This window comes from Lissotriton helveticus, chromosome 3_1 (genome assembly GCF_964261635.1).
Source record: "Lissotriton helveticus chromosome 3_1, aLisHel1.1, whole genome shotgun sequence".
Lineage (NCBI taxonomy): Eukaryota > Metazoa > Chordata > Amphibia > Caudata > Salamandridae > Lissotriton > Lissotriton helveticus.
The window spans coordinates 501,535,015-501,559,356 of record NC_136061.1 but is presented as its reverse complement, the minus strand read 5'-3'; the positions used below and the strand labels follow the sequence as shown (position 1 = coordinate 501,559,356).

Genomic DNA, 24,342 nt, shown 5'->3' with positions numbered 1-24,342 from the left:
ATATCATAAGCAATGAATTTCAGGGTATTTTCAGCACCCCATCAGGGTTATCAAGCGCTATATAAATACAAACCTATTTCCCTCTTCCAACCCTCCACTATTCTTCTCAATCCAAATAACGGACTAATATATCCCCCACTCAAATTACTTTCAAATTTCACTATACTAATTCACCACTAATCTTTTATGGGTTCCGGTGTAGCGTGCTACTAGCCCAAAATGCGTTTTGACACCTTGTCGGGGGTAGTAAGCGCTATATAAATGCAATTACAATACAATAAAACAAACCAAAATTCTATGTAAAAAGCAGCTCAAGAAAAAAAAAATGAAACACCTGAGAATAATGAATTATGCTTAATAAGCTAATTAAAAGCGGCCCTCGCCAGGAAAACATATAAACAGACTGCTCATGATCCAACAATATACCAATAAATACCAGTACAAAATAAAAACAGAATTATTAAATACCATACAGAAACAAAAATTAAATTGCATCTATAGTGAGGTCATTGAGAATGTCAATGGTAAGGAGATATTGTGATAAGTCATGTTCAATGGACTATTGTTACATCATCTGTCTCGTCAATTGAGAGGTGATTGATTTTCATGGGAGGACCTGATGTATGACTGGCATACTATATTATAAGCAATGAATTTCAGGTTATTTTCATTCTGATCGAATTGAAGTGAAGTTATTGTAGTTTTCTCTGTGAATATATAGTACATAAACAGGTGCACAGAGTGGAGTATTCGATTTATTAACAGAGTCAAAGCTAGCCATGATTCACTAGAGGCGAAGCCTTGAGTGAATCGTGATGCCCATCCCTAAACAATGGTAAAATATAGATTAGTGCACTCTGCAGATCTGAATGTATGGTTTCTGCCTTGATATATTTTTTTCAAATGCAGTAGTTAGTAGTAAGTGTATAACCATAAACAGAACAGAAGGAGATATCTGTGCAGAGAATTAAAAATTATAAGAACTAGGTCTTGTCAGTTTGGCATCAGTTTGCTTCTTCCATAATGTGAATCTAAAATGGAAACTATAAAGCATTATTCAGTTGTTTCTCAAATCTACTATGGTAATAACACCTTTGTACTGAAGTAATGTGTTTAGTCGTGTTTATTAGTACACATGCCCTTAACAATGTTATTCGATAACATTTATTTTCACATATATATATATATATATATATATATATATATATATATATATATATATATATATATATATATATACCTATACTACTATTATAAAGAGAGAACTGTGTCCTTTGAGCCAGGTAAACTCGAAAAGTACACCACCAATCACAACACCCAATACAGCGTTGGAAAGGGGAGGTCCAGGAGATGGACATAGGCTATAGAAAACCACACCATATACATTAGGGGGTGGGGGGGACGTTAGGGGAAAAGTAGTCTGTATGGGCGTATGGATACAGTGATTGCACGCGGCGTTCGGCGTCGTCACAACGCTTGCGAGAGGCGCAATGGCGTGTGGGCGTGATGTCACGTCAAGGCGACGTTCGCTGTCCGGACCGGAGCGCAGGAAGGAGCAATGGAACAAAACACGACATGCGGGGAGGAGCCGTGGCGCGGGACCAACACACATCATTGGAGTGCCCAGCGCGGGGAGGAGCGGCGATGCTGGTGGGAGCGCAGGAAGGAGCAAGGGACACACCCGACATGCAGGGAGGAGCGGCGGCACGGGAGCTGGTAAGTACGCTCTGGAGGAGCGGCGATGCTGGTGGGAGCGCAGGAAGGAGCAAAGGACACACACCCGACATGCGGGGAGGAGCGGCGGCGCGGGAGCTGGTAAGTACGCTCTGCTGCTCCCGCTGATGGCCGCTCTGCTGCACGTCTCCTGCAGCGGTGCTGCCCCCAGCCCCCTTCTGCCCCGGACAACGTCGGGGTGGGCTGCTAATATATAGATATATGTGAAAATATATGTATACATATACATGTATATATATATGTATATAATCCACAATCCTGAAGCAACGCTGGTGAAGCCAAAACCAGGTACAGACCACTCGGTAGGTTCATTAAAGATGCAGTGCTTTATTTTCCAACAACAGCAGCAAGACGCGTTTCGACCAGGTAAACCCAATCTTGATCACATGACATGCTCAAGACCAAATGTGTTTAAATACTGTGGTTTTTTGAACAGATGCTCCACCTACTATTTCATAAACAGCAACAAAATACTATAGGTAAAACTGGAATACAGGCTTCAATTGTAATGTGGCCAGCAGTAGCTTTAAGCTGTACAATTAAAACCATCCAAAATATATATGCTAATTAACCACACATATAAATACGTCACAGAATTTATAAAACATAAAGGGCAAGTGCCCAATTCATTGCAGTACAAGAAGCAAATACCTAAACAGAAAATGTACCAAATAGTCAGGATCGCTAAAAGTGCAGGTAGTCATGAGGAATTAAAAAACACACAACAGTAAAAATTAGTGCAAAATAAAAATAAAAGTGTACAAATCAAATTATTCAATCATAATAGATATGTTAAAAGTATATAGCAATACGCCATAATAGAAAAAGTGCAAGGTGTCTAAATACAGTGCAAAAAATTGCGAAGAATTTATAAAAGTAAATTCAAAATATATAACCAGATTCATATGCAGCAAGAGAATATATATATATATATATATATATATATATATATATATATATATATATATATATATATATATATATATTTATTTTCCAATGGGCACTCCAAGGAGTTTAAAATGCTTTATTGTTCAACTCAGGGAAGCAAGCAAGACATGTTTTGGCTGAGAAGCCTTGATCACTGTGTTAGTGTTTTCCTTCCCTATCCCTTAAGTAAAAGATGTAAACCATAGAAACAAAAATGAGGCATTGCATGAGAGCACTGGTCTAATGTTAATGCCTTGGAAAAGAGTTTCGCGAATGCAATTCGTTATCTCTCGCATCACACATGTTCCATCTGTTTCCAAAGAAACATTCACAAAACTCTTTCTATCTTTATAATTATAGCCTTCACTGTATTTCCAATTACATATGAATTTAACAATTTGTCCTACTTATTTATTTAATTTGAGTAAAACTATTATAAATGTATAGCTTTTTAAAAAAAGATTTGTAGAATGATAAGTGGAACTGGAACATTGTGTCCCTCGAGCCAAAAGGGATCTGATAACCTTACCTTTCACACATGGTTTATCAACATAATCACCCCTATCTGGAGGCGGAGGTGCAGTAACTCTGGGTGTACCAAACACGAATTATATGGAAATGTCTGAAACAGTTGAGGGCCTTTTGAGAGCCTGATGTTTACTGCATTCCCACAGCAAAGCGATTCTGTTTACCAAAAAAGGTTAACATTTTCCGCAAACTTAGCCAGTCGTGGCATTTACAAAATTGACCAAGTCACGAATGGCACTCCTACTCACAGAAAAAATGGATTACTTCGGCAATACACTGATTAGTGGCGCTTTAAGTGCTGTATGAAAGGCGTGCACATTCAAAACTGCAAGGAAGTGAAGCTAACTGTTTGGATAACGGGAAAGGCCGATGACAGAGTTCACGACCAAAGTCCACCATGTCTCTGAAAGTAGCTTAAAGGGAAAAGTGTCCATTTGGCGAAAAATATTCCTATGGATACTCAGTTTCCCGCGCGAGCCATACTTTTCATGAAAATCTCTTAAGAGAGTGTCACAGGACTGCAATGTACCTGTGGATGTGGAAATAGTAAATATAACAAAAGAAGTCACCTTCACATACACGTGTATTAACTCTCAAGAGAAGGAAGCAAAATGTTTTCCAGCTGTGTACTACATTAGGTTACGCATGGCTGTTTGAGTCTTATGCTAGACTGGTCTCCACACTGGGAAATCGCAGGTCTGAATGTACACTCTTTGTTATAAAAGGTTGGGTCAACAGTTACAAACAAAGAATAAGATGTTGGTTTGCAAGGTTGGGATTTCACACTGCACTGCCTGTGCAAATAGTGAGAATATTATTCAGTCAATACATTAAAAGCTTAATTTCCAAAAGAAGCAAGTCACTGTGAATTTTACTATGTATGTGGGCACCCTGTATTCTGAAAGAATAGATGAATACTTAAAAAACTTTTTACAAAAAAATTGTGGAGTGGCGCTTTAAGTGGTCTGCTTTCTCTAGACTGCTGCAGGGGGTAGGAATTAAATCAATCATACAAAGCCCAGCAGGAGGTAAAATGTCTCACTGATGGAGCTGCACAACATTGGCCTGGAAATGAGATTTGTATCTATTAAATTAGCAGCTGGTATGTCATGAACATGACCTAGACAAGTTCAGAATAAACAAAACTAAGATGTGATTTCTAATCTTTCTTACTGGCCTTCTCCCACACTCAAAAGGCTTGTCAGAACAAGGATCTATTCTTTCAGATTTCTTTCATCATCCGAGTTGTTTATATACAGTATAAAGTTTTAACATGATGCAATAAAACTGAATTAAATGTTTGAGGAACTTCAATATCCTCTAGGAACTTAGCATACATCAGTGTTTACCAAACTGTGGGTCGCAACCCATAGATGGGTGGTGAGCAAAGTTTTGGTGAGTCTCAAAACTCCAAGCAATAAATAAAGATATTTTTAAATCATGTATCATCTTGTCACAGTTGCTGAGCTTCAAAAATAGAGGTCGAATGTCAAGCAGCAGTTCGTCAGAAAACGTAGCCTATGTTTTTTTAACATGGGGATTTGTGTTTACAAACTCCTCTCACTTTGCAATCAGAGAAAGAAATGTAAAGTAAATTATGTGACAGTCTTGCTAGGGTTCAGGGAGAGTGAAAGGAAAGGCTGTAGAATGTCATTTTGCTTTGGTAACACAATAAAATGTAAATATCCGTAAATGACATGTACACATTCAGCGGGTAGGAAAGCAAAAATTAAGCACAATTTCTTATGTAATTCTGAAGTGTGATGGAAACAAAATATTTTTTAAAGGAGTACAAAAATAATAAAAAAATATACTTTATTTGGTGATGCACTAATTCTTAATATTACTGAAACCTTAATTCCACACATTATTATTGGTGTGCAGTATAGGTTTTTTTTTTTAGTAAAACTGTAGGTCTGTGCAAATTTAGTGGCCATTTCAGCGGAAAATGTCCTACCGTAAATGATAGCATGCTACCACACGATGCTTTAGTTACATTTTAAAAAGTAACCAATTTGCTTTTGGGGGGCAAATTGTATCTATTAATATTTACTCTATAGTGAATTAATCGTGATTTTATTTTGACATAATGCATTTTTAACTTAATTTCGTTTAATGTTAATTTTTAAACTACCATTTCTTTAACCTCCATAAAAAAAACCTTAATACCAATATTCATTACCCATGCCTTAACCATATTACCCCCTAGTACCTCTACATACTACTGATTCAAGAGTCCTAAAAACTCCCTATACATTGCCCATACCTGAGCTTAAAAATCTCAATACTACCCCTATACACTACCCACCCCTGATAGGTTTGTACACACACCAACACATTTTCATACACACACACACACACACACACACACACACACACACACATACACACACAGAGTACAAAAAACAAAGGTTAAGGTAGAGTTATATGTAGGTCTTCTAATAATAAAAAAGCCCCTTGTTTTAAAATAAAAAACACAACCACCAACATTCCCCAATTATATGTACCTAACCTATGTATATCATGCAGCGCCATAGACTTTAGATGTCATCGGTGATGTAATAGGTGTTCCCATAAGCAGTGTATCACAATGGTATTTTTGAGTAGCTGGCGTGCGCCATTCAGTCTGGCACTCCAACTCCATTGTACATTTAAACATCTCTTTTTCACAGTGGCAGTTTCCACTATGTAGTTATAGTTAGAACCAGGGGCCTGCTTTAGATCTCAGCAGATGGGTTACTATGTCAAAATGGTGACGGTTATCCCCTCCACCCAAATATCAATGCCTTATATCCTATGGGATTTATATTTCGGAGGGTGGGATATCCATCACAGTTGTAACGGAGTAACCCATCCGCTGAGAGCTAAATTAGGCCCCATGTTTCCATATGAAAAGGATTTTTTGTTTGCTAATAAAGTTGGCGCCATTTGATAAATCTTCACACAGCCTTCCAAAATAAAGTGTTCATCCTCTCAGCTCCTTCCTGGAAAGTTTTGCTGTGATCCCTTAAGCTAAAGACGCACAATTGATGGACGGAATGCAGAACAAATCAAAACATTCACCCCCAGTCAAGAGATGTGGGTTAAATCCATCATTCCTTTGCTCACCATGCCACCCCATTTTAGGCCTGGCCATATGCAAATCAGTCTTGACCCTGTGCCTCATGGGAACAGTCCAGCCCGAACTGCCAAGCCAGGTCCTCCATGACCGGAAACAAGCATGCTAAGACTGGTTTCGGGGTTTCACCCCTCTTCAGCCAGGATAGCTTGATTTCAGTGGCACAGTGAGCCCAGGACCCACGTCTGGGCATACCTGGCGCACTTAGGGCGAGAAAGCAAAAGACGCACGATTGATGGACGGACTGCAGAACAAATCAAAACATTCACCCCCAGTCAAGAGATATGGGTTAAATCCATCATTCTCTTGCTCACCATGCCACCCCAGTTTAGACGTGGCCATATGCAAATCAGTCTTGACCCTGTGCCTCATGGGAACAGTCCAGCCCGAACTACGAAGCCAGGACCTCCCTGGACCGGAAACAAGGATCCTAGGAACGGTTTCGGGGGTTTCACCCATCTTCAGTCAGAATAGCTTGATTCCAGTGCCAAAGTTAGCCCACGACCCACGTCTGGGCATACCTGGCGCACTTAGGGCGAGAAAGCAAAAGACACACAATTGATGGACGGAATGCAGAACAAATCAAAACATTCACCCTAAGTTGGCAGGGTATGCCCAGGCGTGGGCCCCTTGCTCAGCTTGCCACTGGATTCAAGCTAGTCTGGCTGATGACGGCTGATTAGCCAGGAACAGGTCCCAGGGTGCTTGTTTCCGCTCCAGGGAAGACATGGCTTGGCAGTTCGGGCTGGACTGTTCCCATGAGGCACATGGTTAGACTGATTTGCATATGGCCATGTCTGAACTGGGGTGGCGGAGTGAGCTAAAGAATGATGATGGATTTAACCCAGATCAGTTGACTGGGGGTGAGTGCTTGTAATGTCCAACACTCCGTCCATCATCCCCTTTGGTTTTGCTCAAGCTGGTGGCAAAAAAAAAGGGGGTCCCAAAACATGTTTGCCTATGCAATTTCCCATTGGAATATTGAACTGTGCTACAGCCAAAGCTGCTGAACAGAATTCCCCTGGTGAGGCTGAATACAAAGATCATTTATTTTTGCTCATACCTGTCCGGGGGCTTTCTGCTACCACCTCTTCTCAGATAGCAACTGTGACACGAGGAGTACCCGTGGAAATGGAGTGACTCAATTGCAGAGTTGCCTCTCTGCCATAGATTCCTGCCCTTGGGGCACAGACTGCAATACATGCCCACAAATCCCACTAGGCCACCAGGGAATCTTTTTTGGGCAGTTAGGAAAATCGTGCCCTCCACCCCTCCTCAGAGGAGGAAAAATTATATTATAAACATGGTGCAGTGGGTCAGCCCACTTTAACTGCTGCTTTGTTGTTGTGGCATTCACATTTGGCTTTGGCCCACTTCAGCATATAGCATGGGGCAATGAGTCAGACCACTTCAGCCACTGACTACCTTCACAGTGAGTGAGTAGTTCCTTTCCACGCCAAGGACTACTATTGAAATACATGTTTTTACAGAACCCAAAAAAAAATTGCCTTGTGTTGCTAGTTTAAGCAATCTTTTTCTCTTTTGGCTTTTTTGGAGAAGATATGCGTATTTCAGAATTGCAAATGCAATTGAGGAAATTGTTACACTCTTAATACTTTAGTAGTACACTAACTTTCACAGCATTGCACTGTATTGTATTTATACTTTCAGCTCGCATCATGCATATTGCATTCTCAGTGCATTGACATTTTTACACACACCTTTGCAGTTTACCTAGCGCAAAGTAGGAGGAAGAACATCTTAGTTGGTTCCCAGAAATGGCGTCTCGTTGGATTGCTGCTGCTCAGGCTTCTATTTAAATAATGGATGATAGCTCTTACGAAGGTTCTGATATGGATACTGCATTTGAGGCAGAGTATTATGGATCAGAATCTGAAAGGTATTTTAAGTCAGTGGAGTTCCTTCTGATGACAACTCCAGTGATGTCGCTTTGCAAGTATAATCTGTGCAGCTGAGAGGCAGTGTAGCTAAATCTAGAGTGCAGGCAGATACCTTATGGAGCAAAGAAAGAGTGCTGGCATGGAATTCCCTAAAATATTTAAGGTGCAAATTCTCCTGTTTCCTGACGATGTAGAATGTGAAGTCAATACTGCAATTTTTTTGCCTATTGTCTACTTCCATCTTTTTGTGGATGATGTGTTCCAAGCAGAAATTGTGTAATAAACAGTTTGAGTGAGAATGGAAGCACCACATTCTAGGATACACTTGTAGACTCCCACGTCAAATGTGGAGTTGAAAACAATGTGTGGCCCTTACACTCCTCATGGGAATATTGAACATACTCACAGTATGGTAATACTGGACGACACATACGGTTTGGAAAATGCCAAGCTTTTTTTGGGGGTGGGGCGGGGAGAGTTTTATATAGCATAATCTCAACCTAAAGCTATCAGAGTGCTTTACATGAGCACCAGTTGCGTTATAAACGGACACGTTCATTTTTGTTAGGCATGGGGAAATTAGGTGATTTGCCCAGAATCACAGGGCCCGAATCACAGAACTAACTTAAGACTAAATCCTAAACTTACTGCCATTTTGGTATTCACAGAAGGCACTTACTCATTTTGGTATTCACAGAAGGCACTTACTCATTTCTGTAGTCACAGAAGTTAGGATTCCTAACTTTAGGACTCCTAAATGCCTTCTGTGTATACCGAAAGTCTTAAAGTTAGGACTTTTCTCAGTTTAGGAGTAGTAAAGTTAGGACTCCTAAATGCCTTCTGTGAATACCGAAAGTTTTAAAGTTAGGATTTTTCTCAGTTTAGGAGTAGTAAAGTTTTACTACTCCTAATCTACTAGACTAACCATACAGGTGCATCTGTAAAAACTGCACAGTTGTGCCACTTGTGAGTTTTTACAAATGCCAGATAACACAAAAGGAAGAACCCCAATGCTAGTTCAGAGCTCCCTATGTTGAGGGAAGGCGTTATAGGCTACCACTTAGGTAGAGAAAGCAAATAGTTCTCTTTACCCATTACTCCCTTACTAAAATCATCAACAATACGATTTCCAGAATGTTTCTTTGCTTGCTGATGTCTGTTTGGGTTTTAAGGCACAATGTGTTCTGGTTCAACGGATGGTCCCTTTTACCTTGCAGGATTAAATGTATGTTGTGCTGTGTAGTGTGTTTCACATACTCTGTCCTCGCAGTGCCATTTCTGGCTGTAAAATTCCAAGATGGCGTGATCCCATGTGCCTTCGTGAAATTCAGCCATGGGACTTTATCACATCGTCACTTTGATGAAAATCATTATTTCAGTAAACACGACGAGTTATCGCACCTGAAAGTCACTTAGGCAACATACATGGTTTCTAATAGCCAGCATACAGACAAAATGATACATTAGCGTACAGTTTTAATTCCCTAAAGTTATGAATAAGGTTTGAATTTCTACTGAAATTGCGATGCCTCGTGATCTTTGAATACAGAGGCTGAGGAGTAAGGGCAAACTCTAATGCATGTATTTGTTTCTTTGTTACTTTACTATTACTCCAGGGTGCCAGAGGAGGTGTTCAAGTCCAATTTGAGGAGTAGAGAAAGGGCATGGGATTGATTTCAGTCCTAAAGTGGGGCAACATACTATATTTCCTGATTGCAGCCCTAGACTGTGGGGTATCGGATTACAAAAAACACAAGTTCATTCACAAGTTCAAGACGAGAGGCCAGACAGAATAGCTTAAGCTGTTAGGAGACCGAGGAAACCGCAGTAAATGGAGGATACTAGAGTACTGAGGGAGAAAGGCTACGTCCCTGAAGACATGCAAACTTGAAGTCAGGCGAGTAGGCAGGACTGCTGAGTTGAGGAAAACAGTGGAAGGGGAAAGATGCTGAGGGGCAGGAGATAGGGCTGCCAAGGGAGGAGTCGGCAGGAGTCGGGGGGAGTGGTTGAAGATAGACGGACTGAGGCGAGAGCAGGTAGGTAAAAAACAGGAAAGGGCACTGATGGGAATGAATGGTGTGTAGAACTGATGGGAGACTGAGGGCCCAACCAGAGCCGAGGGGAGAATCACTGACAACGGGAGGTAGAAATGGGTGGAGACGGGGCCGAGTTGTGCCTAGTCGCATATAGCAGGGACACACTGATTTACAGACCTCTAAATGACTGGGCAGAAGCGAGTTCCACTTAAGAATCACTGAACAGATAGCCCCAGCTAAAGCCCAACTCCTGGGGTAGCCTGAGGAGAGCCCCATCTGAGACATCAAGCAGTCTGATGCACTCCACGGGCAGAGGCCTGCCTTCACTACTAATCTAATGTCACATGGAAGGGGAGTCGGGTGCACTGAACGTGAATGACTGCCAGGTGCGAGCAGTCAGAGAGCCGAAGGAGCTCCATTCTCTCTCATTCAGGAGATTGAACCCAGAAAAACAATTGCACTTTCAAGTTCAATCTTCAGCTTACAATCCACAAGTTATGGAAAAACCCAACCTGAAAACTACTTTCTATATGCAGTTAACCTAAGAAGAGTTAACTATCATTCGCCTGGATATTATATAGTTATGTAAATTCATATAGAACATTTCTGGTCCACACTAACATTAATACCATAACACTGAGCAGTCAGTAGCCAAGTGTAACTTACCCCTCTTACACTCACATAAGACATATCTGCTACAGGACTCAACGTACATTACACGCACATTTCCAACTCCTCAACCACACTTCCAAGGAACTACATAACACTAGCCCAGCATACCTCAATCATCACATCTGCTTTCACAAACCTTCCAGACAGCTCCATTTGTCTAGACTCTTACTTTCACACATCCCATGCACGTAAAACCAGATCTGGCAGTCAAGCCTTCGATTAAATAGCTCCTAAATGGTGGAATGGCCTGCCACTATATAAGAGCCTCCTCCTTACTTTCTGAATTCCACAATAAGCTGAAGACCTTGCTTTTCAAGTCGTTCCACTAGGCCCTAGGTTTGGAGCGAATCATACCAGCTCAGCACTAGGATAACCTCCTGGGAAATAGGTTTTACAGATTTGTAGAGTGCACTATCATCACGAGTACTGGAGCAGCCAATAAAACAACCATCACACAACAAACAGGCATGGAACAACTGAAGAGATCGGTCACAGAATGCTGGTCAATTAGAGGACTTTAGTCTAGTCCATCATTGAAGGTCCCAAATAACTATGCAGCATGAATGCTTCTTTAAATCTCACAATGACAATCAGATATAGGATGATAGCAAAAAAGGCGATCTCACCAACTATGCCAGTTCTGGACCAAAGCTATAAATACATTTTCAGCTCAGTGCAATAACCAGCTAAATTGACTATGATCATAAGGAATACCAATAAAGGATCTTCAGAGCTGCTCAAAGCTGCCAGATTACTGAAAACCATAAACTCAGTGTTTCTCTCTCACATCTCATAATCCGAGAGTCCAATAAAACGATAACCGCACCTTGGTAGTCATCAAGCACAACATGGAAAAACTTCCCAGACATGATCACAAAACAAAGACAATTTCCTACTAAACCTTTGAACCCCACACATACATGGCGGTTCCGTTCCCGCGTAGGGGTAGTAAGTGATATATACACACTGCAATACAATACAGACACCTGTGCGAAATACAGGAGAAGACTACTTTGATCCCAGTCCCTACACATCTGTGATAGGCAGGGGATTGCTCCAAAATTTGTCAAATAGCTCAGGCAAGTAATACTTAAAGGTTGTTTGCCCCAAATAGGCTCATTTTGTGTGTGTTGCGTACATCAGGTCACCCAGACCCCGAAAGCGGTTTGCAGTTAGACCTAAAAAGAAGGATTCTGTTTGCAATGTACAACGAAATACCACACTAACACAGGCTATGCTTCAAACCAAACTACAGAGTGTATCCCCTAACGTTCCAAATAATTACAAGGTTAACAATGGGCAGGCAAAACGCACTTTTTGCGATTTGGTTTGTAAATTATTTTAAAAGTAGGTACTTAGTGTTCTCTGGCAGCCACAGTTCAACAAGTTGCTATTTGAAACAGCTCCTATCTGATCAGAACCACCCTTCCCCCTCCCACATTACATGACCCTTCTTCCCATGCAATATCTGCTCTCCACTGCAGGAGATGGCAGTTCAGATTGAGTCCAGCTCCCTAGGAAAGAATGTAAAAAATGCTTGGTAACTTGCTTCTCAACTCCAGTTTCTTAACATTAATTGACACAGTTCATGGGAATTCTCTCTTCCCACCGCAAAACTCTCCCTAAGGTCAGGCAAGCATTTTGTGAATCTCCAGGGGCCCCCTAAACGTAAACAAAACCCAGGGATTTACACTGCACACAATGTTAACCGGTTATTTCACCACAGAACGAAAGCAAGGTAAGACACCAAAAAACAGATTTCACTGCAAAGGACAAAGCAGGGAGGAAACATGTTGGGTTTTCAAGATAAAATAGAAAAGTGGTTTCCACAAAGGTAACTCGTTAAAGGAAAGAGAAACGTGAAAACACAGTATTCGAGTTGTTTTGGAGAGCTGCTTGGTCCAACAGCCAAGGAACCAAAACTTAATGTAAAATACTGCTAACGTTTCTGAATCAAAGCATAAACGTTTGGAAACATTTACATTTCATTAAAGATTTTGAACAATAATTCTCACACGTTATTCCTCTAGGCTTCGTGGGGTGGCAGGGGCCAATGTCACATCGGATCTCAATTGCTCTCTAATGTGGTTGGGTAGGTGCAAAGAGAAGAAGGTCTCTGACAGGTACAGCGTAAGCTTCACTGCAGTGTCAATCAGTCTATGGAAGATGGAACAATCACACACAAGTTGGGCTTCAACACCACACCAGTTCACACATCTTTATTGAGTGATCTATTCAGTTTTCCTATTGTGGACCAAGTTGAAGTTCTCTATCCCCTTATGATTTCTGAATAAATAATATATTGTCAGGAAAATGTATCTCACATCAGAATTAGTGGTATGGAGACCAACATTAGTGAGGGGCCACCCCATTTACTCTCTACCACTGTTCATCTCCCTTACATGTTGCTTTTAGTATGGCATTGCAGCACCGTCAGGGTCCTCCTGAACCAACTTGCTCGGATTCTGAGGGCTCAGCAAAGAATATGGAGTGATCTGAGCAACATTTCTGTAAAGGGAAGCATCAACAAATCAAAATTTGTAATTCTCCCACCTCTGCATTATTTGGAAGAAATTGTTGTTTACCCGTCTATCACTATGTTAGTGAACACATGTCTCACTCTAAAACATCCGCGGTCACCATCCCTGTCCAAGCTCTGAAAATTCCATGTGTCACCTTCACTCATTTGACATAGTTGAAAATAGTGTAAATATTATAAGACGCTTCATATTTCCCAACTGTTTTTCGGATGCACTGCCACAGTCATACATAATTTTTCTTCTAAATTCAGCCTTTGATAACTATTAGCAAGAATTCCACTAATGCACCGGTTTGCCTGCCCAAGTCCAAAACCCCACTATACATGCAATGTGTGTACAACACCAAGCTCCTTAAAAACAACTGCTAATTTGTACAAAAAGGTAGCAAACTCATATTCTCTGGGTCACGTTAAAAAACTAACCGGTGAATAGTTAATCTTGTTGTTCCAGGTCAGGCCATGGGTGGTATCAGGGAACCTTATTAACAGATCTACAACTGGAAATTTAGCAGCAGCATTAAGATTAATGGAGACGTGTAGGTTCATCAAAATAGAAGATATTGTGATCAAAGGAGGGGGGTTGGTGGATTGTCAAAATCCTACACAAAGCTGGCATCACCATGTGAACAATCATGGTGCAAATGGATATTCAACTGAAAGTTGCCAGTTTCAAAAGATAGATATTCCTCATGGGAGGATTAATTGGCTTTTAGAGATGAGATACCTTCAATGCAGAGAAAAATGCTCATTTGCCATTCCTTCGAATAAAAACTAGTATGTTTACACCGGCTCTTGAATACAGAAAGTGGATAAATAGTGAAAATTCAAATACAAATAAAACAAAATGAATAGAGCCTGGGCCACTCGGGTATCAGGCATCTACTAAAAAAGCTAAAACAGAAATAAAGTTATTTAAAACCCAACAAAAATCGTTGTTCTCTCCCTTGTTCCCTACTCAATGTCTCAAACTCTCTCTCAGCCCCTCTCTGTCACCCTCTTCTTGTCCCTTTTCTGCTCAACTGGCATACATTTACCACTCCTCTTAGCCTGTGCAGATCTGCTCATCTCCAACACAAAGTGAAAGAGGTCCTAGCCTTTCTCTATTTTCACACTCCTGCACTTTTTAAAAGGCGATGTATCGACAACTTGCACCATTTGCCTTCATTGCTACTCTACAAACTGTCTACAATTTCCAGAGAGAAAATAGAATTGAGTCATAAAAGATATTACACAGGTATACTGATGAGATTAAAGTGGGGGGAGGGACACAGCCTGGAAAGAAAAACAGTGCAATGAAAAATAGTGACAAAAACATTTTTAATAGAACCTGCTTAAAGTAATGAAACTGGTGCAAATAAAGAGTGGCAGATCAAAAGCAATATACACCAGCACTGGTACAAGCTTGGCAAAGAGAGTGGAAAAAAGTACAAAGAAACATGTTTGCTACAGCGAAAATTTGGGATGGCTGTGAAAATGCAGGCAGACATGGTGTGCTTGTGTGTGGGTGAGTGTGCCAACGCTGGTAAGGTACACAGCAAATTAAGCACTTGCTGCCAAAACCTATATGTTCTTAGAAAGTCACGGGTACAGAGCTAGGAAGAGCTGGCAAAGACTTTAATATTCTTAAATAAAATAAAATGATGTGACCTAGTACCAACACAATTTAATTAAAGGACAACAAAACAACATTACACCGTGATGAAGTACTACATAAAACTAGCATTTGCAATGCAATAGACCTTGCATTTGTAACAGTTTAAGCTTTTGGCATTATAAATAATGTTTTTAATTTATATTTTGGGGTTTGAAGCGGAGGGATTATTGAACTAAAAAAGTGCATGCAATACTATATTATTAGAATTAGTTGGGGCGTTAAGGAGTTGGGGGTGGAGGGAATGAAGACAAGAGAAGAGGAAGGCGGACAAGCTACTTAGGCGCAGGGGTGGAGCCGCTGGACTTCTCCATGGTGGAGATGGGCTGGACTACGAGGGATCAGGTGAGGTCAGCCAGCAGATGCTAGACCTCGAAGTTCACTTTAACCCTAGCTGCCCTGTGCGAGAAAGGGATAGAAAGAAGTTGGGTGAGCCACACCAAAGAAAAGAAAGGCACGGCCACCATTGTTAAAGATAAAGGCGGCTGACAGGGAACACAACAGCGGCGTACTGAGCTCCTTACCAAAAGCATAAAATATTAAAAAAAGAGTTTCAGGAAAAGTGGGACGACCATGAGCATGGGTCAATTGAAACATTTATTATAAAATGGATGCTGTTAAAATGTGTAATGTTGCCAAACTTCAAAGCTATGACTACAGCCAAATATATGTATCATGTGAATGTATTATGTCATGATATCAGTACCAATAAAAAGTTTTTAAAAAAAAGAAAAAAGAGTTTGGCGAGCCGCGCCACAGAAAAGAAAGGCGTGGCTGCCATCGTTAAAGATGAAGACGGTTTGCCTCGCTGCTTAAAATTAGGCGAAGTGTTATTTCCTCAAAACTAAACCCATTTGGCATCTCTGGCAACAGGTCAGCCCCTGGTAAATGGTACAACAGGTACCCAGGGCACTCTACCCAGAGAAGGCCTCTGAGGGCTGCAGCACTTATTGTGCCACCCTTAGAGGCCCTGTACTTTTACACACAAACACACACGCACACACTGCCTTTACAGGCTGCATGTTTTGATGCAGAACAAAGTGAAGAGTCGACATGGCACACGTCTGTGTACCATGCCTACAACCCACTGCCCTGGCATAGATCAGTCACCCCTCTAGCTGGATGCACTATACCAGTGGTGAGGGTATAGGTGCATGAGCCTGTACCCCTACAGTGTCTAAGTCCTTCTTAGACATTGTAAGTGCAGTGCTGCCATTAAGAGTATATGGTGCTGGGAGTTTGTCATTACGAACTCCACAGCAGCATAATGGCTACAATTAAAACTGATACGTTTGGTATCAAACTTCTCAGCACATTAAACCCACACTTATGCCAGTGTGGGATTTAATGAAAAATGCACACAGAGGGCATTTCAGAGATGCACCCTGAAAACTAACCCACCTCTAGTGTCCCACCTGAGTGGCTGCTTAGGCTGCCATCAACAGAGCTGTTACTGGACCCCTGGGTCGAGAGCCTGCTGCTCTCTGGGGCCTGAACCAACGCACATCCTGGGACGAGGTGCCAAGTCTCCTCCCCCAGGATGGGCAAGGTTCACGAAGGGGAAGCGTGACCTTCCCCAGACCACTTGCTGCTTTCAGCAACTGGTCCCCACTGGTTCTAGCCCCCACTTTGGGCATGAGAACCGGCGGGAAAAACAAGTGAGGGAGAGAAGTGTGCCCATCTCTGCCAACTCCACCCCTTAGGTGGGGGAGGCGAGGTGAAGCACAATCAGAGTCCCCGCCATCCTGAGGTTGGGGGGACCCAGCCAACCAGGGACAGGCTCCTATCCCCGTCCTACTGGAGAGTGGCACAATAGGGGGTGTACCCACCCCAGGGAAGGGACCCATTGGTCTCTGCCCTCTACCTACATGTAACACCCCTAAATCTAGTATTTAGTGGGTACCCTGAACTTTGCTTCCTCAGATCCAGAAACGACAAGAAGAAAAAAAGAAGGACCGAACAGCCGTGCAGCCAGCTAACAAGAGAAAGACGTCCACTGACTTGGTCCCATCCCAACAGGCCTGTCTCCCCTCAAACTTGCTCCTGCGAAATCCCAATGAGTCCTGCAGCCAGCAACCTCAAAAACCCCGGAGGCCTGCCTGCCTTCACTTCCAAAGACTGCTTCTCCCGTGAACACCGGATTTGTTCAACTGCAACCTCTGGCAGCACCGGAAACCGCAAATCCAGCCCACTTTGCACCCACCGAACCCAGCCCGAGCTCGAGTGGAAAAACACCACGAGGAGGTCTCCCCAGCGATCTTGAACCACGATCCGGCGACGCCTGACCTGCCTCAAGTCTCCAGCTGACACCTGCAGCATAAATCCAGATGCCGACCAGGAGCTGGTAAGAAGATCCGACCCCAAAAGGCACCCCTGCACCTGACGCCCCACGTCCTTGTGTGCCCAAACCAACAGTGCCTAACCAACCCCTAACTTCCCAACTTACCTCTGGAAGTGGTGGTCGCACCCAGAAGTCCTTGGTCTCCTTGCCTGGAGTGCTTTTGCAAACAGGAGGTTCTCCATTGAAAACAACTGTGCGCCCGATGTCGAAACAGCACTCTGCACCTGACAGCCGCTGAGGTTGCACCTTTTGTGCTACGTGGTTTCCCCATTTGCCCTGACCTAAACCCAGTGGCCTGCTTGCCAGCAGCCTCCAACCAGAGGCTCCCCATCCCCCCTTGGATAACATTGGGCCTCAACACTCTGCACCCGGCCGAGCTAGTGCTGCTGAGGGTGTAACAAGAGTGCATCACTGACCCTGGGGGACCACCGAGTCTAAACCCAGAACCTTAACTACCACACTCGATAACTTACCTGTGAACCGATAACTTGTTTTTCCTCCATAGGGTAACATTGACAATTTTCTTCCAAAAAGTTTTTACGTGTGGAGTTTTGAAATCTAAAAAATATTCATTCAAAATTGCATGAATAACCAAAACGTATTTACTTACCTGTTGGCACGAAATGTCCCAGTGCTGAATCTAGGTATCCCATTACATTTAATGGGGTGACCCTGTAACCCTCAGAACCTGGGTGTGTAATACATTGAATAATAATGGTTCTGTCGGACCGGAATACACAGTAATATAGTCTTTCAATTGTGTTATTTATATACTCTGTTCAAATGAAGGGTACACAGACAGTGGTACTTATATCCGTATAACCAAACACACTGACCACAAAGAAAAATTCAAGTAAAGTTTTACTCATATACTTTCATATTCTGTATTAATATATTTAATACAGAATAGTGTAATAATTGAATTATACAGTTGGTGGGATAAGTGAGGCGTGATTTCTTCGATTTGACAAGAGTTGCTCGCGTCTCTCTTCTACTCTTCCTCGTGCAAGGACGGAAGAATTACAGAGATCCAAGGAATTTCGTAATATTGGCTGAGTCGGCTGACCAGCAATACTATTTTAATAGGACCAGGTTTTCAAGAGGAGCCAAGGTTCGGATAAGGCTGTCCTACAACTGCACAGTCCTGATGAAGACCCGCCTCTAATGCGCACAACAAGCGCATCGTCCCCCAGGGTCGAAACGTCGACGCATTTCCTTCTATTTAGAACCTACTATACAAAATCCTCTAGGATCCAAGAATTAATTGATGTATCTACTGGATTATTGCATATATAGTGGTCTTCGCCAATTAGTCTGTGGAATTTACATTTTTGTATCTTGTTTTAGATTTATATTAGTCCTGCACAGAATTTATGTGCTGTATATGTTTTATGTTTGTTTTTGGACAGCAAAACTAATTGTTTTAATAATACAGAGAATATGAAAGTATACGAGTAAAACTTTACTTGAATTTTTCTTTGTGGTCAGTGTGTTTGGTTATACGGATATAAGTACCACTGTCTGTGTACCCTTCATTTGAGCAGAGTGTATAAATAACACAATTGAAATACTATATTACTGTGTATTCCGGTCCGACAGAATCTAGGTATCCAGCACTGAGTTAGAAAAGTAACATAAAAAGTAACTCACCTATAATTTACTGAAAAAGCCTATTCATTTCAATGTACTGTATCCCCTGTAAATCAAAGTACAATTCCTATTGCATTTTCAAACTCTTCTACAATCAGCAACTTATTACTGTAAAGTATTTAATGCTTACCTGTGCCAGGCTTGCTTCTAAAAATAAAACAACAGTATATTTTTATACAAAACAATTGGTCTAGAGTTCAGTCCTTGAGTGTGTGAATTCATTTGCTGACAGAGTGTGTACATCAAATGCTTCACACTGTCCTCTGATATTGCCTTACTGATTGACCACTCTACCACAAATAGAGTACGGTTCTATCTAACTCGAACCTCTGCCTACCACTGGGGTCACCTGGACTCTATACACACTATACCTTTGGTGTAGAATTTATAAAGCCAGTTTCCTACATGATGCCACAAGGACAAGAATTGATGTCAAGTCTGAAGGGTGCATTTTGACAATACAATCTTTAAGCCTTTTTCTCCCAATGTCTTGGTCTGTACAACTGGTGTTTTGACACTTAAGGTGGCCGTGGCCTGCTAAACCCAGCTACATGTAAAGTGCACACCTATTTATTTCTAAATGGCTATGAATATCACTGTGGTTAGACATTTGACTGTGTGCAAGGTGCACGCACAATTGCACAAAATACAGATATGAGGAATAACGTGATAGAGACATTTGTCTATATACTCCTAAAATACAGCATGTGTGTGGTTTTATATCACACGTTTTCCTATGACACTGCTACAGTACAGACACATTTGTGTAAAATGCACTTAATGCTGTAACCTTTGACATTGAAACGCTAGAAAGGGTAAGTCTGCAGAATGCAGATTATCTCACTGTAGAAGACAGTTGTGAAGTTACCTACATATGGGGCTACATTTATAAGAGGACAGTGCAGTACTGTAATGATTATTTATAAGTCAACACAGGTGGAGTAATCAGCAATGCTGGCAAATTTCCAATCCGAGATGAAGGCATTGAAGGGACAGTTCTTTCGCCTAGATCAATTAAATAAATTATTCTAAGCCACGCCTTTGGCTGTATGCCATACATCATTTCTCTGCCCCCCCCCACCAAGCTGCTAAAATATTTCTTAAAAATTTTGATGCACAGCCATATAAGGGAATGTTCCAAGTCATGTTAAGTAAAACTTTGAAAGTGTTACATTATAATTTTCTTCACGAACCATGCCAAAATATCATTAATTTCTGTGTTTTGTAAATATTCTCTGCTGCGAATCGCTTTAATTACTTACATAGATTTCCCCATGGTCAAATCGTTTTTTGAGGTTGTCAATGAAAGAGATCTCGTTCAGTGGTTCCAAAAGTACCATATCTCCCACACCTATCATGTTATCCAAAAGCGAGGTCTTCGCCTCCATTTTGGCCATTTTGACCTGCAACGAAAAAATACATACATTATTTTCCTAGTTTGCATGTACCCATTAGAGCCACACTGTAAAATGACTTGCAGAACTGGAAATACATCATGGTGTTCAAAAGCAGATTGTTTTGGTTTCATCGCACATCTTCTCAGAACTTTCACTCCTTAGCGGCTGCAAGGCTCAATGGACCGGCAATAAAGTACAGTACACAAGGCTCAATAAATTAGCAATGGACTACAGAATGGACTACCATTCGTGTTCACAGGTACAGCAGTACAAACCTTAAGTCGTTGCCACCTCTCGTCTGTGATATGTTTGGTGGTCTATGTGAAAAGTGTTAAGTGTCTCAGTTCATTCTAAAACTTCTATCCTAACTAGTTTAACACATGGTGACCATTTCAGTCTCAATAGAGGTGCTAAGGTTGAAAGTGTGCGTTCAACTGATCTTAAATCATCTGCAGGGGGAAAAAACTCAGAAAAAGCTAATGCTCCACTCAGAGTTGTGTAACTGCCGTTTTTTTTTTTAAACTTATATTAATTTTTCAGGTGCAAGAACAGACTACATAGATGAGACCATCTCATCATGTGAACTTGGCATCCCCGTGTTGAGCACCTTTCATAACAGCACAGTTTAAGAACAAGTGGGGTAAAATAAACCAAATTTTTTTTTTTAAATCAAACATTAACAATTCCACTCTTATAACTCCAGCCCCTCCCCCACCAAAAGAATGGTGCGGATAAGCAACATGTTCCCCATTAGTATATATATATATGCGCGTCAGTCTTGAAATGAAGGTCTCTCACCTTTCAACTCTAGCGATCTTTTAGTCAGTTCAAACTTGGTGCCCTCAGTCTGGCTGAAGAGTCACTCAACTATAATCACCCTACCGCCCCCATCATGTAATTGCAGTACATGGAACCAGATGGACAAAAAAAACATCCTGGTCTTTCATAATTTGAGCAAAAGCAGCTCAGGGGGCATTGTTCCTATATCCTCCAGCACAACGCAAGTTCTCACCTTTGTTTCAACTGTCTGGCCATGTTCAATTTGGGCACCAACAATATTTGGTATATCAATTTCTGGAATCAGTGGGAGGGGGATGGAGGGGGTGATCTCTTTCAACTTTCTTGGGGCAAAGACCTATAATTGCAATGGCTGAATCGCAAAGCATAACATCTGCTTTATGGAGACCAGTACCTTTTACAAATGTTTTTAATATCAGGCATGATCATTGTTGGACCCGGCCCTCTCTGCAGTGTCACCCCTAAATCTTTTTGGCTTTTACCCTCCACTTTTTGCTGAATTTGATTTTGTGGCCTTAAGACATAGCAGTGGTAAAGTGATTTTGCTCACTCACCTAAACATGGTTAAATGGGCTTATATTCAATTGCCATATTTATTTTACGTGCAATTCCCTTGTAGAGTGGTATACCATATACCCAGGGCCTATAAATTAAATGCTACCAGTGGGCCTGCAGCACGGATTGTACCACCCACTTAAGTAGCACCTTAAATAATGCCCATCACTCTAGCCTGAAAACAGTTTTAAACGGTCATGTCAACTTGGCCTTAAAACCCCGTTGCCAAGCCATAAACTCTCCATTTATTTCATATAAGTCTCTTTAATGTAGGCCCTAGATAGCCCCACAGGGCATAGTGCTCTGTAATTAACCCCTTCGATGCTGATGACGGAGCGGTTCCGTCATCAGCATCGGTTGGGCTGTGCTGATGACGGAACCGCTCCGTCATCAGTACAGCCCTGGGGGAGAGCGCTGGCGCTCCCCCCCCCCCCCCCTGTGAGGCGATCTCTTTTTTTTTTGCAGGGGTGGGAGCGGAAGACTCTCCGCTGCCACCCCCTGGCCCCCCCACGCTTCCTGGTGACGTCAGCGCGCACAGCGCGCGCCGACGTCATCAGGAAGCGCTGGACGCGCTGGAAGCCATTTGTTTCCAGCGCGTCCAGCAAAGAGGTGAGTGTTTGCTGCTCCGGTGGGGCCGTTTTTCGGTGCCTTGAGGCATCGGGGGGGGGAGGAAACTGTGTTTCCTCTCCCCTGATGTCCCAATGCACGGCATTCCTGGTGCACGATCGCGCACAGCGTCGCGATCGTGCACCAGGAATGCCCCACTAGACACCAGGGATGTGTTTGGGGGCAATAACGTTGTGCAGGAAGCAACCCCTTGGGCAAGGGTCGCTTCCTTTTTGGCCCAGATTATTTTTTAGACTTTTCTGCCCCCCCCTGGGGCAGATCGGCCGTTTTGTTTGGCCGATCTGCACCCAGGGGGGCAGAAAAGCCCACTAGACACCAGGGATTGCTTGTTTTTGGTTTTTTTGTGTGCAGGAAGCGACCCCTTGGGCAAGGGTCGCTTCCTTAGGGGGCCAAATAATGTTTTAGACTTTTCTGCCCCCCCCTGGGGCAGATCGGCCGTTTTGTTTGGCCGATCTGCACCCAGGGGGGGCAGAAAAGCCCACTAGACACCAGGGATTGCTTGTGTTTGTTTTTTGTGTGCAGGAAGCGACCCCTTGGGCAAGGGTCGCTTCCTTAGGGGGCCAAATCATGTTTTAGACTTTTCTGCCCCCCCTGGGGCAGATCGGCCGTTTTGTTTGGCCGATCTGCACCCAGGGGGGGCAGAAAAGCCCACTAGACACCAGGGATTGTTTTTTATTTATAAAGGGAGCGACCCCTTGGGCAAGGGTCGCTTCCTTAGGGGGATAACATATTTTTCAGACTTTTCTGCCCCCCCTGGGGCAGATCGGCCGTTTTTTCGGCCGATCTGCACCCAGGGGGAGCAGAAAAGACCACTAGACACCAGGGATTGTTTTTTGGAAGCGACCCCTTGGGCAAGGGTCGCTTCCTTAGGGGGATAAAATATTTTTCAGACTTTTCTGCCCCCCCTGGGGCAGATCGGCCGTTTTTTCGGCCGATCTGCACCCAGGGGGAGCAGAAAAGCCCACTAGTCACCAGGGATTTGTTTTTTATTTGAAAAGGAAGCGACCCCTTTGGGAAGGGTCGCTTCCTAGTGGCCCTAATATTTTTTTAGACTTTTCTGCCCCAGGGGGGGGAATAGAAAAGCCCACTAGACTCCAGGGTTATTTTTTTTATAGGGAGCGACCCCTTGGCCAAGGGTTGCTTCCTTGGGCCCATTTGTTTTCAGTATGTTCTGCCGTGACTTTATTTGGCCTCTCTGCCCTCCGTAGGGTTGCTTCCAGGGGGCCCACGTTTATAATGATTTATAATCTTCCCCCCTTGGGGACAGACACCCCATTTGTGACATACCCTGTGACATAGCCTGTTGTAATGTGTGTTTTTGTTTCTTCTAATGTGTATTGGGTTTTTTTTCTCTTTAGATTGTTGCAGTGTGCGGTTCTGTTACTGGTGGTTCTGTTCTGCTGTTTCTGTAGTTGCATGTGTTTGGTAAGAGACCTTTTTTTTTGTTCAATTGTAATGTAATTGTTTATTTTGCAAAGTGTGTAGTAATACGAGTATGTGTTGTTGCTGTTTGTTGTGATTGTAAAACATGTTTTGCATTTGTTTTTGATGTGTCCTTCTGTAGATGCAAGGTTTTTTATTTCTTCTTTCTAGTGGGATATCGTTGCCTATTTGCTGTGTCTTTGCAGAGTAGGTGCTGGTGAGTGTAGTTGTGTCTTGTAAGTGAATTGTATATTTTTTCTAAATATATTTTTGGGTGAAAAAGTCTTACATTTTTATCTTACTTTGCGCAGTGTTGGGGTTGTTGAGTTGTTTGTGCAGACTCCTTTATTTGTAAGGATAATGGCTAGCCGCCGGATTACTGCTCAGCAAGTTGTTGGAATGCTTTTTGATTCTTCCTCTGACCATGGTCCAGAGTCTGACTCTGA

At 42.4% G+C, this 24,342-nt stretch overlaps 1 protein-coding gene across 5 annotated transcripts in view; it reads right to left on the bottom strand.

The window, feature by feature from the left end:
- The window catches only part of MYO1B (myosin IB), a 911,317-nt gene that overhangs the window by 747,095 nt on the left and 139,880 nt on the right, over positions 1 to 24,342 (bottom strand). For all 5 annotated transcript variants that reach the window (XM_078680402.1, XM_078680405.1, XM_078680404.1 and 2 more), the window contains exon 2: positions 20,360 to 20,500. In XM_078680402.1, the coding sequence (XP_078536528.1) occupies positions 20,360 to 20,494 (135 nt within the window). In that variant the 5' untranslated portion in view covers positions 20,495 to 20,500. The remainder of the gene's footprint in view (positions 1 to 20,359; positions 20,501 to 24,342) is intronic.